Source organism: Lepidochelys kempii, chromosome 15 (genome assembly GCF_965140265.1).
Source record: "Lepidochelys kempii isolate rLepKem1 chromosome 15, rLepKem1.hap2, whole genome shotgun sequence".
In the NCBI taxonomy this organism is placed as follows: domain Eukaryota; kingdom Metazoa; phylum Chordata; order Testudines; family Cheloniidae; genus Lepidochelys; species Lepidochelys kempii.
The window spans coordinates 10034585-10048184 of record NC_133270.1 but is presented as its reverse complement, the minus strand read 5'-3'; the positions used below and the strand labels follow the sequence as shown (position 1 = coordinate 10048184).

The 13600-nt window shown below is 48.4% G+C and overlaps 1 protein-coding gene across 1 annotated transcript in view; it reads right to left on the bottom strand.

Moving 5' to 3' along the window:
- The window catches only part of SRRM4 (serine/arginine repetitive matrix 4), a 148676-nt gene that overhangs the window by 7648 nt on the left and 127428 nt on the right, over positions 1 to 13600 (bottom strand). The window contains exons 9-12 of the mRNA XM_073312368.1: positions 6765 to 7102; positions 4493 to 4714; positions 4010 to 4120; positions 293 to 430 (exon numbers count right to left, since the gene is read on the bottom strand). Coding sequence (XP_073168469.1) covers positions 293 to 430; positions 4010 to 4120; positions 4493 to 4714; positions 6765 to 7102 — 809 coding nt within the window. The remainder of the gene's footprint in view (positions 1 to 292; positions 431 to 4009; positions 4121 to 4492; positions 4715 to 6764; positions 7103 to 13600) is intronic.

Here is a 13600-nt window from a genome sequence, read left to right as displayed (position 1 = left end):
CTGTGGGGACAAAGGGAGAAGAGTGGTTATTAGTGACACAATGGGACCCCAGGGGTGGTGGGTGGGTGGGGGGGGAGCTCCTGGCTCTGGGGCTCAATAGGAGGCAGGGAGGGAAACTTCAGGACAATGCTTTCCCTCGAGTGTTTGGAGGGCAGCGTCTCTGGGCGTGATGGACTCAAAGCAGATCCCTACTAAAGCTGTCCAAAGACCTTGGCCAGCACGTCACAACTGAGCCCGTGGCTCTCCAGTGTGTCTCCTGGAGGGACAGGGTGCCCCTGTGTCATTCCCTTACCTCGTGATGCGGCGAGCTTCCAGGTGGCTGGGAGAATCTCTCCTGCGTTTCCTCATGGGCGAGTAGGACCTCCGCCGCCGCCTGTCCCGCTGGGACTCCTTCTCGCTGGAGCTGTACTTGTGCTCTCTCGCGCGGTCCCTGAAGAATGGCCAGTTTGGAAAAGATCACTGCAAAGATCCCCGTGCTGATGCAACGACTCACTGGGGGGTGGCAGGCAGGGGCTCAGCAGTGGGGCTAGAACCTGGAAACTTCAGCTCCAAAACATCGGCCTCGATCATTTGGGCTAAAAAAAACTAATGCTGCCAGCGTCCTCTGCCTGGCTTGACTGATGGATGGAGGCAAAAGACATTTAGCCAGCGTGTTATGCAGACACTCACTAAGCACGGGCTGGGGAGTGCTTTTTAATAGCATGCACAGTTGGCTAGATGTGCATGCCAGTCCCAGATTTAGCCAGTCTGGATGCAGCAATGTGAGGCTTGGCCATGTGCAGCGGGCGTGTGCTATTTCTGAGAACACAGTGACTTTTTAAGCATGCAGAATGGTTATAATGAGCTCCCCAATTGCTGTGGATATTAGAACCTACTAGCAAAGGTCTAAAAACATTTAGCAGACCAGACTGTGCCTCGGTCCCGAGTGTGTTTTGCTAGGTATTCAAAGCACAAAAGTCTCAGGGTATTTGGCAGGTCCAATGCACTCATCGGTTAAGAGCTATCGTCTACATTAACATTGGTTTCTGGGCAGGTGTTAATCTGCTTTATTTGCCATCGCCCTGCGGATTTGCTACTCTTTTGTCAGTGTTGAAAATAACTGGCCTTAACATAGGAAACGGAAGCTTGGGGTGGGAGGAATTTGACCAGGGGACAGACCGTGGCCGCTGTGCTGGCTCTGGGATGTCACTCGTGGTAGTGAATGGAGGCTGCTAAGGATCAGGGGAGGCCCTGGAGCTGGTGCATACCCAGTCACAGCACTTGGCTCTGCAGACGATCTCAAGCTGCAGAGCAGCCCAGTGGTGCTGGAACACTTTTCAGAGTGGGGGTGCTGTGCGCCCCTTCCCGCTGTCTATGCCCCACTAGAGCTGGGGCCGGGAGCAGGGCCGTGGCTCCGGGAGGTGGGAACGCAGACAGGGATAAGGGGGCCGAGGCTGGGGCTACAGCTGGGGGAAGGTGCAGAGCCCCACGTGTGGGACCCCCGGGTGCAGGGCCGGCAGCTGGGACCCCTAGGCGCAGGGCCGGGAGTGGAGCCCCACGTAAAACCTGGGGGTGCTGCAGTGCCCCCCACAGCCTTAGTTCCAGCACCTATGGAGCAGCCACCAGGCAGCCCAGGTCAAGCTGCAGTAAACTGAGGCTGCTCCACCTTCCATTCGGGGCCATTTCTTCCCCTGTAGCAGCCTGGAGCCAGAGTGGGGCCTGCTCCCTCCTCCTGGGCTGGCCCCTCTGTGTTGCATCTCTCAGGAGCCAGCAGCGGATCTAGGCCTGGGACACCAGAGTTACCCTGATTTCCTACTGAGAAGTCATTATGTGGCTAAACAACCGGCTTGAAACATCTGGGAGCCCCCGGACCAAATCCTGGCCAGGCTGGCTCCAAGTTCCCCATAGAACTGACACAAGCCCTGCATGCCGGGGTTAAGGTTTCATGGCCCACACCAAACACTGGGCAGGCCTCATCAATAGAGTCACAACCCCGAGCCCAATTTGAGCCTGTTTAGGGCCTTACTGTACAATCTGTATTTTGATGATACAACAGGATGGAACTGGGCAGCCTCACTGAGTTTCACTTGGCACAACTGGATTAACTCTGGGACATAGGTCTGACTTGCTTTCTGGGTCCCACACCTTTAAATGGTGATAAAGGCCCCATCCCTGCTACAGAGGCAGCTGCCATTTAGTGCTCAGAGGTAGCCAGGTACACAGGAGACACCCACAGTGCTCTTTCTCATAGAGACCTGACTTTTGTTCTTTCTTGCCTGAGCCTTGCTACAAAACGAAGGTCACTCTGCCTGACAGGGATTGGTGACTCTATGGATGGACCGGAGAGAACACATTCCCCCCAGAAGCACAAAATAAACCTTGGGGTATGAACCCACATACAGTGAAGCTGAGGAAATGGTTCCCATAACACCCTGAAGCCCTGAAAGAACAACCCCCTGAGTTTCATCCAGCTTGAATTCCATGTCGTTTGCTGCATGACCTTGAGAGCTGAGTTACTGTCTGCTCTGCCTGGCGGGTAGCGATTGTGTGGCACTCATCGTGAGAGCAGGGGTTTGCCCTAGTGTCCTTACCCCAAATTTCCACTCCTCCCATTGTGGTGCTTCAGCTGCCACCTTCCACCCCAGAGCTGGCTGCATTTCAGTGGAGCAATTTCCATCTATATAAATCGTAAGGCACCCTGAAACCCAGGGGGATAAAAAGCACTAGTAAACGTTTTAAGTACTGGATCAGCACTTCCCTGTGGTAACTGCACTGACCCCCAGTGCTCAATCTGGATGATCGGCCTTTATCTTACCCTTGGACAATCCTGCTTCTGCATTCCTGGCGTGGGTCGTGCATAAGTCCTTTAGACCAACGCCAAGCTGCTTCTGTGGCTCTCTGCTAGGTTATTTGGGCCAGGAAGGCCCATGGCTAAGAGCACCTTTATTAACTGAAGCAATCTGCAACATGATCAGGGAGAGCTTGTTTTAAGCCAGGCTAACCTCACACTGTCTGAAATATGGGAACGCAGAGTAGAAGTGAGCAACAGGCCTAAATGGCAACAAGTCTTTTTGTAAGAAAGCCACCGTTGATTCCTTCTACAATGGGGCTGGGCAGGTGGCTGTTAGCGTGGCTGCAGGTGCTGCTGCTGGCTTGTTCTCTAAATAGGGCACTTTGCCAAGTCAGACAATCTCTGCGCCACACACTGAGGGGCATTTCAGTGAGCCCCAGCGTTCCCTTCAAAATCCCAGCTGCTAAATGCTGCAAATTGGAGATTTTGTGTTTTTCTGCTTCAAGAAAATCCTTCTCTGACAATGGCTCAAGCCCTCCAAGAGGCCTGTGGGTTGGCATCGCCAAACCTGCCACGTATCATGAGGCACAGATTGCGTGGAGTGCCGGCCCTTTGTGTCTGGGGTGAGCCACAGCACTGGACCGATTAGCTCTCTGAAAGGGTTCAGAGTGAAGACAGCACATCTCACCAGGCCTTACCCATCCAATTCCACATACATTGCACAAGGGGTTAGTCCCTCAAAGCCCTGAATAAGTAGTCTCTCTCTCCCTATCACCCCCTTCAACAGCTGCTTAATGGGGACCTTTCCACTGTCTGTTCCCAGGGTGAACCAAGGAACGGAGGGCAGTCTAGGAGGGAAGGCCTCGGTTGCAGAAATCCACATTGGATGACCCTGAGTCTTGCCACCTTCAGTTCGTCTCGTTGCTCTGGAATCAGTGTCAGCAAAAGCAGCTGACAACACGGATGGAGATATGCCATAAGCAACGAGAGCTGGAACGTGCAGATCGAAACATGCCTCGATCCAGGGGCTAGTAAAAATGTGAGACAGCCAGATCCCCAGAGTCTCGGGGGCTCTCACACGCAACTTCATGTAAAGGTTGGGACAGTGCCATGGAAGTGCAGCGGAGAAGCTTACGGAGGGGAGTCACACACGCACTCTAGTCACAAACCCAGACTGAAGTGCCACAAAAGCAGGCGATGCCGTGCAATGGCACCATGACATACTGGGGACAGTCGTACCTGCCGGGGCTGTAGCGGGAATAACTGGGGCTCCGACGCAGTCTGGAGTTCCTGCTTCCAGGGCTTCTTTTGCAGGACTTGGATGAGTAGCTGGGGGAACGTGAATAGGACCTGGGAATAGACAAGAACCATGGAAAGGTGAATCAAACCGGAGCTCAAGTGAGAGGATTTAAGGGGCACAAGGCCCCTTTTCCAAATCTGCATTCGAGTGGCAATAAGGTCCCAAGTTTAACGATGTCAGCCCAGCTGCTGATAAATGTTCATTCAACCTGTAAGGGAATGAGCCCTGAAGATCGCCATCCACCAACAGGAACTCCACTGCCCTTCAGAGGCAATATCGTTGGTACTGTCAGTACCCTCAGTCATTTCAGCATAATCCAAGCTGTATTTTCAAGGCTCTTTGGCCTATTCCTGGGACTACCAAGCACTGCGACAAATGGAACGGCCAGCGATAACACAGACAACCACGCGACGTGGCCTCACCTTTTCCCTGAGGAGCAGGATCTGCTTCGGGAGTACCTGGGCGTGGCCTTGTGATGCAACGAGCGGGAGTGGGCGGAGCGACTGGAGCCACGGGAGGACCTCCCTGTGCTGGTGTACGACGCGCTGCGGGAGCACGGTCTCAGTGGGGAGCTGCGGTCCGGGAAATGTAGGGGGCTCTGCTTCTTCACCTCCGAGCAGGCAAGACACGGGGACAGGAATCCTCTGCAAACGGACATTTGAAGTTGTGGTACAGCAGAGAGCCCTGCCTCAGCGCGTACTACCGACTTTCGCTTACAGGGCCCGAATCAATGCAGGTTCCACCGTCCTATTAAATCCATTGGGTTCAACAGCGACCACGGCATGAAACCAGAGTGGGCCCAACGGTGAATCAGGCTGTATCAGATGATCAGATTTCAGTGCCAGGTTACAGCTGGGTAAATCTGGAGCGACACCCCTGACTCCAGCCTTACGCTGATGGGAGAGCAGGATTGGACCCTCAGTGCCAAATTCTGCTTTCAGCTAAATGGATGCAAGCCCTATCCATGTCAATGGGAGCTGCACCCATGGGACTGAGAGCAGGAGAGTGTCTTTAGGGTAAAACATCGAGGCCTGACCCTCCTATGATCAATGTTACCGGTTTTATGCTGGTGTAACTCCACTGGGGCTAGCCCTGATTTGCCCAGATCGGAGCACAAAGTCACGCGCTCTTCACTGGGCCCTCAGAATCTGTTCACAAACAGAGCCTTGCACAAACAGAGCCTGGCATGCACTGCGGCTAACCCCTCACTGCAGTGGCCTGCAAAGCTCCATGACCCGTTTGCTGCACACCTCAGGGCAGTCAGTCAGGCTGGAGAAGAGAAGTAGGAAATGAGTGTGCAGAAGGGGAGCTGGGACGCAGTCTCCTTCGTGGGCACTGGCCTTCCTTCCCGGCTCCAGCCTTGGCAGCTGCCAGGCGCGGACAGTGACACTAACCCTTCTCACGAGGGGGCAAAGTCCAGGCCCCAGAGCACGTGCTCATGAAGGACCTAGGGGAAGACTCTTCCGTCCCAAGGGGCCGCTGGACAAAGGCAGCTACTGCAGGGAACGGGGGAGCTACTGATGCTGCCACCCACCTCTCCACGGGCCTTGTGCAACTGTGGTGAGCACAGCCTCACTTGCCATTGCCCCACTGCTCCCCTCTGTGGTCCAGTGCAGTGAGCCACTGGGCTCATCCTTCGCGGACAGGTCACTGCTTAGCGCTCCCCACATGGGGGAAACACAGCATTTCTGCTGTGTCTTAGGCCTGAGGTAGCTATGCCAGCATTTGGCCAAGTGAATCAGGCCAGAGGAGCGAGCCGACTGGAAAGCTTTAATTTAAATGCATATAGCTCTGCTTCCCAAACATGAGTAGCTACAAGAAAGACAGGGCAGTCTGTAACAATTCCATTCAGCCTTTAGAAGTTTGCCTAAATGTGCTCGTGACCTTTCCTCCTTTTTTGCTACAAGGTCACAACAAGTCAATGAGAGATGAGCTCAAGCCACATCTAGATCCAGATTGAGAGGGCCCCAGTGTTTGGATCTAGGTCTTTGATTCATGCCTGCATCCGGAGCCACGTGGATCTAGACTGTTCTCAGTGGTAACGGATGACGGAACAAGGAGTAATGGTCTCAAGTTGCAGCGGGGGAGGTTTAGGTTGGATATTAGGAAAAACTTTTTCACTAGGAGGGTGGTGAAACACTGGAATGCGTTATCTAGGGAGGTGGTGGAATCTCCTTCCTTAGATATTTTTAAGGTCAGGCTTGACAAAGCCCTGGCTGGGATGATTTAGTTGGGGATTGGTCCTGCTTTCAGCAGGGGTTGGACTAGATGACCTCCTGAGATCCCTTCCAACCCTGATATTCTATGATTCTATGATTCTCTTCTGAATGGCCCTGCGGGGAGAGGCTGGGGCTGGTGCATGTGGAGGCTAAGGGATGAGGAGAAGATTGAATGGATTAAAGTTAGCATAATCAAATCTCCTTCGTGGCATAAACTAGGTGCAAAAGAGGTCAGGAAGGAATTCCACACACACAGCAACATTGCCCAGGTGCATTATGTGTTGTTTTTCACTTTCCTTTGAAGCCACTATTGGAGTTGGGATGCCAGACTTGCTGGACCTGAATTATGGCTAGCCACCTAGGGAAGAGAAATACATTCCTATCGGCTCATCACCTGCAACAGTCAAGTGAGCAGAAGACACGGAGTCATTCCAGGAATAGATATAGCAAACACCAACTATTGGCAATCACTTACCTTTGATCCTGTCCCTTGTCATCCGGAGAGAGATTTTCCAAAGTTGTTCCCTTGCTCTGGGAAAAACAACTGGTGAAGGAATTTCCTGAATCAGAGCTGTTATCGCTGTTGGCCAATTTGGGCTTCCCAGGTGAGAAGGCACGGCCAAAGCCATTGTGGGCTAGGCTTCTTTTCTCCTGGCTGTCCTTTGGCCTGGCTGAACTTTTCTGAGTGGAGGGAGGGGAGGAAGTATCGTTTCCTGAGTCAGATTCATGGGCCCCTCCATTCCGACTGGCTAGGTTGCCAAGCGGGCTGTCTGTTTTGGTAAAGAGGTCAGCAGATGACCCCGACTGAGAGATCTGAAAGCAAAAAAGCCGTTTGGCGTTGTTTGAACTTTAAAATTTTTTGTTGTTGTTTTATATTGTCTGACTTTTTTTTTTAAATAAACCAAGAAATTTTACCGTCATGATGCACTGTAACAAAAGGAAAGAAAGAAACAAAGAAAGAAGCTAAAAAACAAAAGTACATATCCCTGAAAAAAACCACAGAAAGAAGAAACTTCTTTTCCCCCTAACATGATAACTGGAAGATTTAGACATCATGCAAAGAGTATTAGCATGCGATCCATGTTGAACAAAAGTTTTTTTTTTAAAAAAGGGAAACAAAAGAATAAATAAATACCAAAAAAAAAAAAAAATCAAACAGAAAAAAGAAACAAACAAACAAAAAAACCTAACAACCCTTATTTAACCTAAAAGGTGGGGTAGGGGAAAGAAACAGGAATACATACTCATTGGAAATAAATCAAAAATGGAACAAAATTCTAAATGATCGACTTTTTGTTTTAGTTTCCTTAATAAGGAGACTCAAATGTCACAAAAAAGGTCTTTATGTACAAAGGAAAAATTGGCAAATAAACAAGTTTAGCACTTTGAAACTCAAAAAAGAAAAAAAGTGGGGGGTAGGGTGGGAATAAAAAGAAAAAAACCCAGAAAAATTAAAATCCCTCTGGAAATAAAAGGAATACAGATATTTCTTTGTGTGCTTTTTTTCCCCCTGTAGAAGGTATAGCTAATGCTCTCTAGTGACCTCTAATAAAGTCCCTAGTGTCTTGCGGATAGCATCCACTTACCAATCAAGAATTCCTCCTTTAGTAGGTAAGGTGTAAGAAAAAGGGAAGAGCGGGCAACATAAGTCCATCATTAGAGTCTCAAATTACAAGAAAAAACATAAACCCTCTCTTCAAATCCTCACCGTCAATTGTTTGATTCTTTTCTATTTAAATTTCAAGCCTTTTTTGTTTTGTTTTTAATCATGTTGTTTAGTAAATTCCTCTAGGTTGATTATTTGGGATGACAAGTCACTGATTTAAATAAATCCCCATTGATTTCATGCTGGCCCACAGATACACTGAAGTTCAAAAAAACAAAATAAAATTGAGAAAAATCTAAAAAAAGGAAGGAAGGAAGGAAGGAAGGAAGGAAGGGAAAATATTTTCCCTGTGGTGTGTTAGAGAAAGGCTGGGGGAAAACAAAGACTTTGATCCTGCAATCTGATCTGTATGGGTAAAGCCCTAAGGCCACAGACAGCCTCACTGATTTCAATGGACCTGCATGCTGGCAGACCTCCGCACCTGTGCAGAATCCCAATGACATCAATGGAGTCTTTGTAGGGTCCAGGGTCCACATGCATGGGTCTGATTGCAGGGTCAGGGCCAAAATTCTATGGCTGTCAGATGGAACCCTGAAAATCTCTTTAAGGACTTGATCTATGTCCCACTGAATTCTAGGGTTGCCAACCCTCCAGGATTGACCTGTCGTCTCAATTAAAGATTAATCTTTAATTAAAGATTATGTCAAGTGATGAAACCTCCAGGAATACACCCAAACAAAACTGGCAACCCTACTAAATTCAGTGGAACTCTTGCCATTGGTGTCAGTGGGAGCTGGGCCATGTTCCCAATCAGCAGTCAGATTGGTGGCGGGTGTGGTCCAAGGACAGTATAATAAATGTGCTGTTGTTTATAAGAGGATCTCAGATGATCTTTGGTGGGATCTAATTTAATAAATAACATGGGGCCTAGTTCTGCAATGCAGACTCAGATGAGTAGCCCTTACTCATGGCAGTAACCCACTGAATGCAAGTGGGCTGCATGATCAGGGCCCTTAGTGTGTTTAGCCTAAACATCTTCAATGTATATTGGCTTATTACAAATGATGCTGGGAACTACAGCTCCAGGGCCATATCCTCAACTGGTGTCAATCAGTGTTGCTCCAGAGCTGTGCTGATTCACACCACCCCCACCCGAGGATCTGGCCCTCAGTTTTTACAACATGCACCTCTATTTGGCTGATACATAAAATACTGTCCCTCGTTGCTTTGTGCAGAGGGGAGCGATACAAGCTTAATGCTGAATAAAACTAATGTGAGCAGGGCAGAAAATGCTCCTGTGCAAGGTGGCTTTCAAAGACCTGGGTGTCACTCATGACCTCTGACCATTCCCCTCACAAAGCGCATTAAATGCTCTAAGGCTATGTGCTTTTAACCGTGGCTGCAGGTCCGGTGGAACAGAGGCACGTTGCCTCGGTACGGCTCTCCACTGGGGTCAGAACAAACATGGATCCGCCAGAGGTCACAGTTCACATCGAGCTTCCCATAACACTTTCTGCAGCCAGTCAGACGGGGCCGTCTCAGGAGGCCTACCTGCTCACATCATCTAGTTCCCGTCACAGTGGGTTGTTCTCTTAGTCTAATCCAAGAGTTGCTAAATAGGGTGGTAGGATCTGATTCGGCGGCAGGGGCAAATCAGCTTTGCAACAATAGTAAGCTAAAATCACTGACCAATAAAGCAAAAGTGGAGTTACTGCAAAGGAAAAGCTGTCGAAACACAGCACAGGCTGATGATCCAAGCTTTGCCATGATCACTTTGCTCTCCGATAGTGCCTCGACGTGGAGGATCTCCAAGCAGGTTACAAATATTACGGAACGAAAGCTCCCATCACATTTCTAAGGGAGGTATCACCAACCCCGTTGAACAGGATGGGCTAATGAGACACAGAGAGGGGAAATGACTTGCACAGGGTTAGTGGGGGACAGAAGCCAAATCTCTCAAGTCACTGTCCAATGCTTTAGCTACTGCACCACACTCTCCATACTTGGGGTTCCGTGCTTTGGGGCAATGGTGGTCCAAACACAAAGGAGTCAATGTGATGCCTTTTATCGGACCCACACATACCTTTTGAGTAGAGCTGTTTGGAACATAGAAAGCATTTTGCACAGAACAGAAATTTCCCAGCAAAGAAATGCTCCCATCTTCCATCAGAGGAGTTCCCCAGAATTAGTGATGAACGCAGATGCTGTATAGGAGATTTCACCACTGACTCCAGTGGGAGCAGTCAGGCCCATCATGGGTTGGAAAAGGAACCCATTGGCCCCCAAATATTGTGTGTGAAAATAACCTAGCTGTTGGTCCCCAAATGATATCACATGATCATTATTTACTGTTCATATTAACGCAGGTTGGGATTTTCAACAGAGTCATGTCCAGTTCCATTGAATTGGCATCAACCCTTAGGCTCATTGGAAAGCAAACAGGGCCTGAAAACCCTGCGAGAACCGGGGTTTCACTATGTTAGTTGCTGGCAAAAAACACAGTGATTTTCCTTCTCGCTCATTTCCTACCTCAAGAGATGGGGAAGCTAGTTGAGATCATTCATTATGGGGATCTGGAATATAGACTGGAATATGCTGCCAGATTTGTTTTAAGAATGATTAGTATTTGGATCTGAACCCAGGTTTAGATTTGTCTGGCTTTTGGCACCCCAGCCCCTATATTTATTTTTAATTTAGAGCAAAGGTTCATAAAAATAAAATTCAAGCTATTCTACGAATACACAGGTAAGGAATCTTTGGATAAATTGCAAAGTGTCAGAAAATCTTGGGTTTGGACTCGTCCAGCATCGATGCTGAAGGATTCTGGCTGATTCTGCAGGTACAAACGTCTGTCCTTCCCCTCACCCCATCAATGTCCTAAAAATTAAAGATCCTTCTTCTCTCTGCCAGGAAACCCATTAAATGTTTCTTTGCTCCCAGCATTTCCAAAGTAGCTCCCTTAAGGTGCCTGTAAGAACTGGGACATTTGCTTTTGTTTCAGCTTTGCTAAGGTTTGGCTTGGGAGTGGTCATTGTTCTCCGTATACTGCAAGGTCATTTAATAATTTGAGAGTCAATACATTCCCCCTTAGGCCTCAGTTCAGCACAGCACTTCAGAATGCAATCAAGCCCCACTGAAGTCAACTGGACTTAAATATATGCTGAACTTTAAGCACGTGCTAAAAAGTTTTGTTAAATCTTCTTTTCTTCCCCTTGCAAATTCCATTTCTTGTGTCAACATTTTAAAAATTAAGTTAACTCTTGAAATTTTATGTCCACATTGAGAAGAGATATGGGATCCTGATTCTCTCCCCTTTGACCTTTCCTATCTCCCTGCCCAATTCCTCCTCCTTGCCCTATTCAAATGTCCAATAACATTTCCAGAGGTGATGACACAATCATTGCACCCCTGACACCCAGCCCTAACGAGCCAAATCCTATGGTCCTTGCTCAGTTTTGATTCTATGGGACGTTTTACCTGAATAAAGACCTCAGGTTTTGGCTAGCGATGCTGTTGACCCTTCATAAGTGCCTGGGACTTGCGTGCTATACCCAGCTCAGTCATCCATTGCGTTAACCTAGTCCCTGTACCAGCAATACTGAGCTAAGAGGAAACATGAGGAAACACATGCCCAGTGCTGCATATTTCACATCCGAAGGCCAGAGGGCCTGGCCTGGTGTAATAGCAGGTAGTCAGGGAGTGGAGAACAGCTGTCTATTCCCCCCTCCCCCAACATTAGTGACAACCAGGATGGAACTAATTGGAAGGACTTCCACTGTTTCTGAGACAGCTGGCACAAAATTCAACCCTGAGCCAAAGGACCAGCATCTGCATCACTTCAGCCCTCAAAATAGGACTTACGAGGGGTCTACTTGGTGAACAGTCCTTTTGCTGCCCTCCGCTCTGGGGTGAAATTCACCACTGATCACCCCTAGTCTCCCTCCTTTTGCTGCTTGTGAAGAAGCATCAGCCATATGAACTATACACCGAACACCATATTTGAAACACTGTACAGAGTTCAAGTGAATTCTAATGGTCTTTTTATTTGGGGGGGGGCATGTTTTAAAGTGCCTAGTCTTTTATGGCCTTAATTTGCTCTGTGTGAACATTAGGATCTCCCCCTCCCCCCCCCGCCTTCCCAACTTCTAATAAGTAATTAAATAACCTCAGGAGACTTCGCTTCTCTTAGCTTTGGCTGTGGGAATCTAGGGTTGCCCTTGAGGGAACCAGCATACTTATTTATTGTTTTTCTGTTTCAAATCATTATTTAATCAAAATGAAGGGCGGGAAATAAAGAGGCCCTCACACTTCAGAATTTAATTTCTACTGAAATCCTACATCAAGAGACCACATGGCCTACTAGATTACAAAAATACAATCACGAAGAGTATTCCAATTAAACCGAACAAGTCCATTTACTGTGCTACAAATTGCCCCGTGGAGAGATATGGCTATACATTTTCTCAGCCATATGGGGAATGAGATCTTGCCATGAGTAGCTCTGCATGGCACGGCTTATAGTTGGAGGATTTCTTTCCTGGGTCTATGTCTTTTGGAAAACTCATTTCAAAGTAGCATTAATTTCTTTTTTTAGGAAGTGCCTAATCTTCTTCTTCTTGGCATGCTAATAATGAGAGGAATAAAGCGTGTGTGACAATGACCCCATCGAGTCTTGCAGGTTATACAGTCGGCACAGACTGCTGATGAGCTTCTGGAATTGGAAGTACCACTTGCTGACAGGGGTCACTTGGGAGAAAGGGGCCATGTGCTCAGCAAGCTTTTAGGGAGATACTGTATTACTGATTTCTGGGCCAGACCCTTAGCTGGGGTAAACTGGCAGGAGTCCCTTGGCTTTAATGGAGTGCTGCTGATTTACCCCAGCTGTGGATCTGGCCCTCTCAGTTTAAGCCCCGTTAAAGTGAATGGCTCTGTATAAAAATACCGATGCATGGAAATAAGATACAACCGCAAAAGGCCCAACCCTCTATTCCCGACTCAAGCAAAACTCAATGAAAGCATCTGCTGTGATTTTGAGGAGAGCTTTGCCTGCACAGAGAGCATAGGATTGGGTCCTTGGTACAATAAAGGCTAGGCTGAGTCTATTAAAATGATGCCAGACACCTATCATAAGCAAGAAGAGAGGGATATCACAGTGAGGCGCGTTTATCGCTGCACTTGCTGTTTGCTGCTGGATGTCTGTCTGCACTCCCATATGGCCTATATCAGACTGGAGTGGGAGTTTCCAGCTGAGTCCAAAGTGAACATTTGTTGGCCTTGCGAAATCTCATCAGCCTACATGGTTGGAAACAAATGCTCTGGAGAGGCTCTGAATGGAAACAGCCGGGGGTGTTGCAGACCAGGTTTGAGGTGCATTGGCAGAGCAGTAGCACACGCCCACCCTCTGCTGGACTCCAGCTCGTGCTCTCCGCTTGGTCTCAAATATGCCCAGGTCAGTCAGACTGTTCCATCCTGACTTCAGCCCCAAGCAGTGCTGGGATTTTGGCACCGTGCAGGTCTCAGGCTGGGACCAAAAAATAGAAACCAGAATCTGCATATTTAGATATGCAAATAACCCAAGCATTTTTTTTTTTAACTTTTTACCCTTGAACTTTAAGGAGAATGTTTATCGCATTACATGCTGCTGGGGTGTTAAAAGAAACTCCTTCCCTACTTAAAACCAAAAATGAGGGCTGGAAAACATGGAA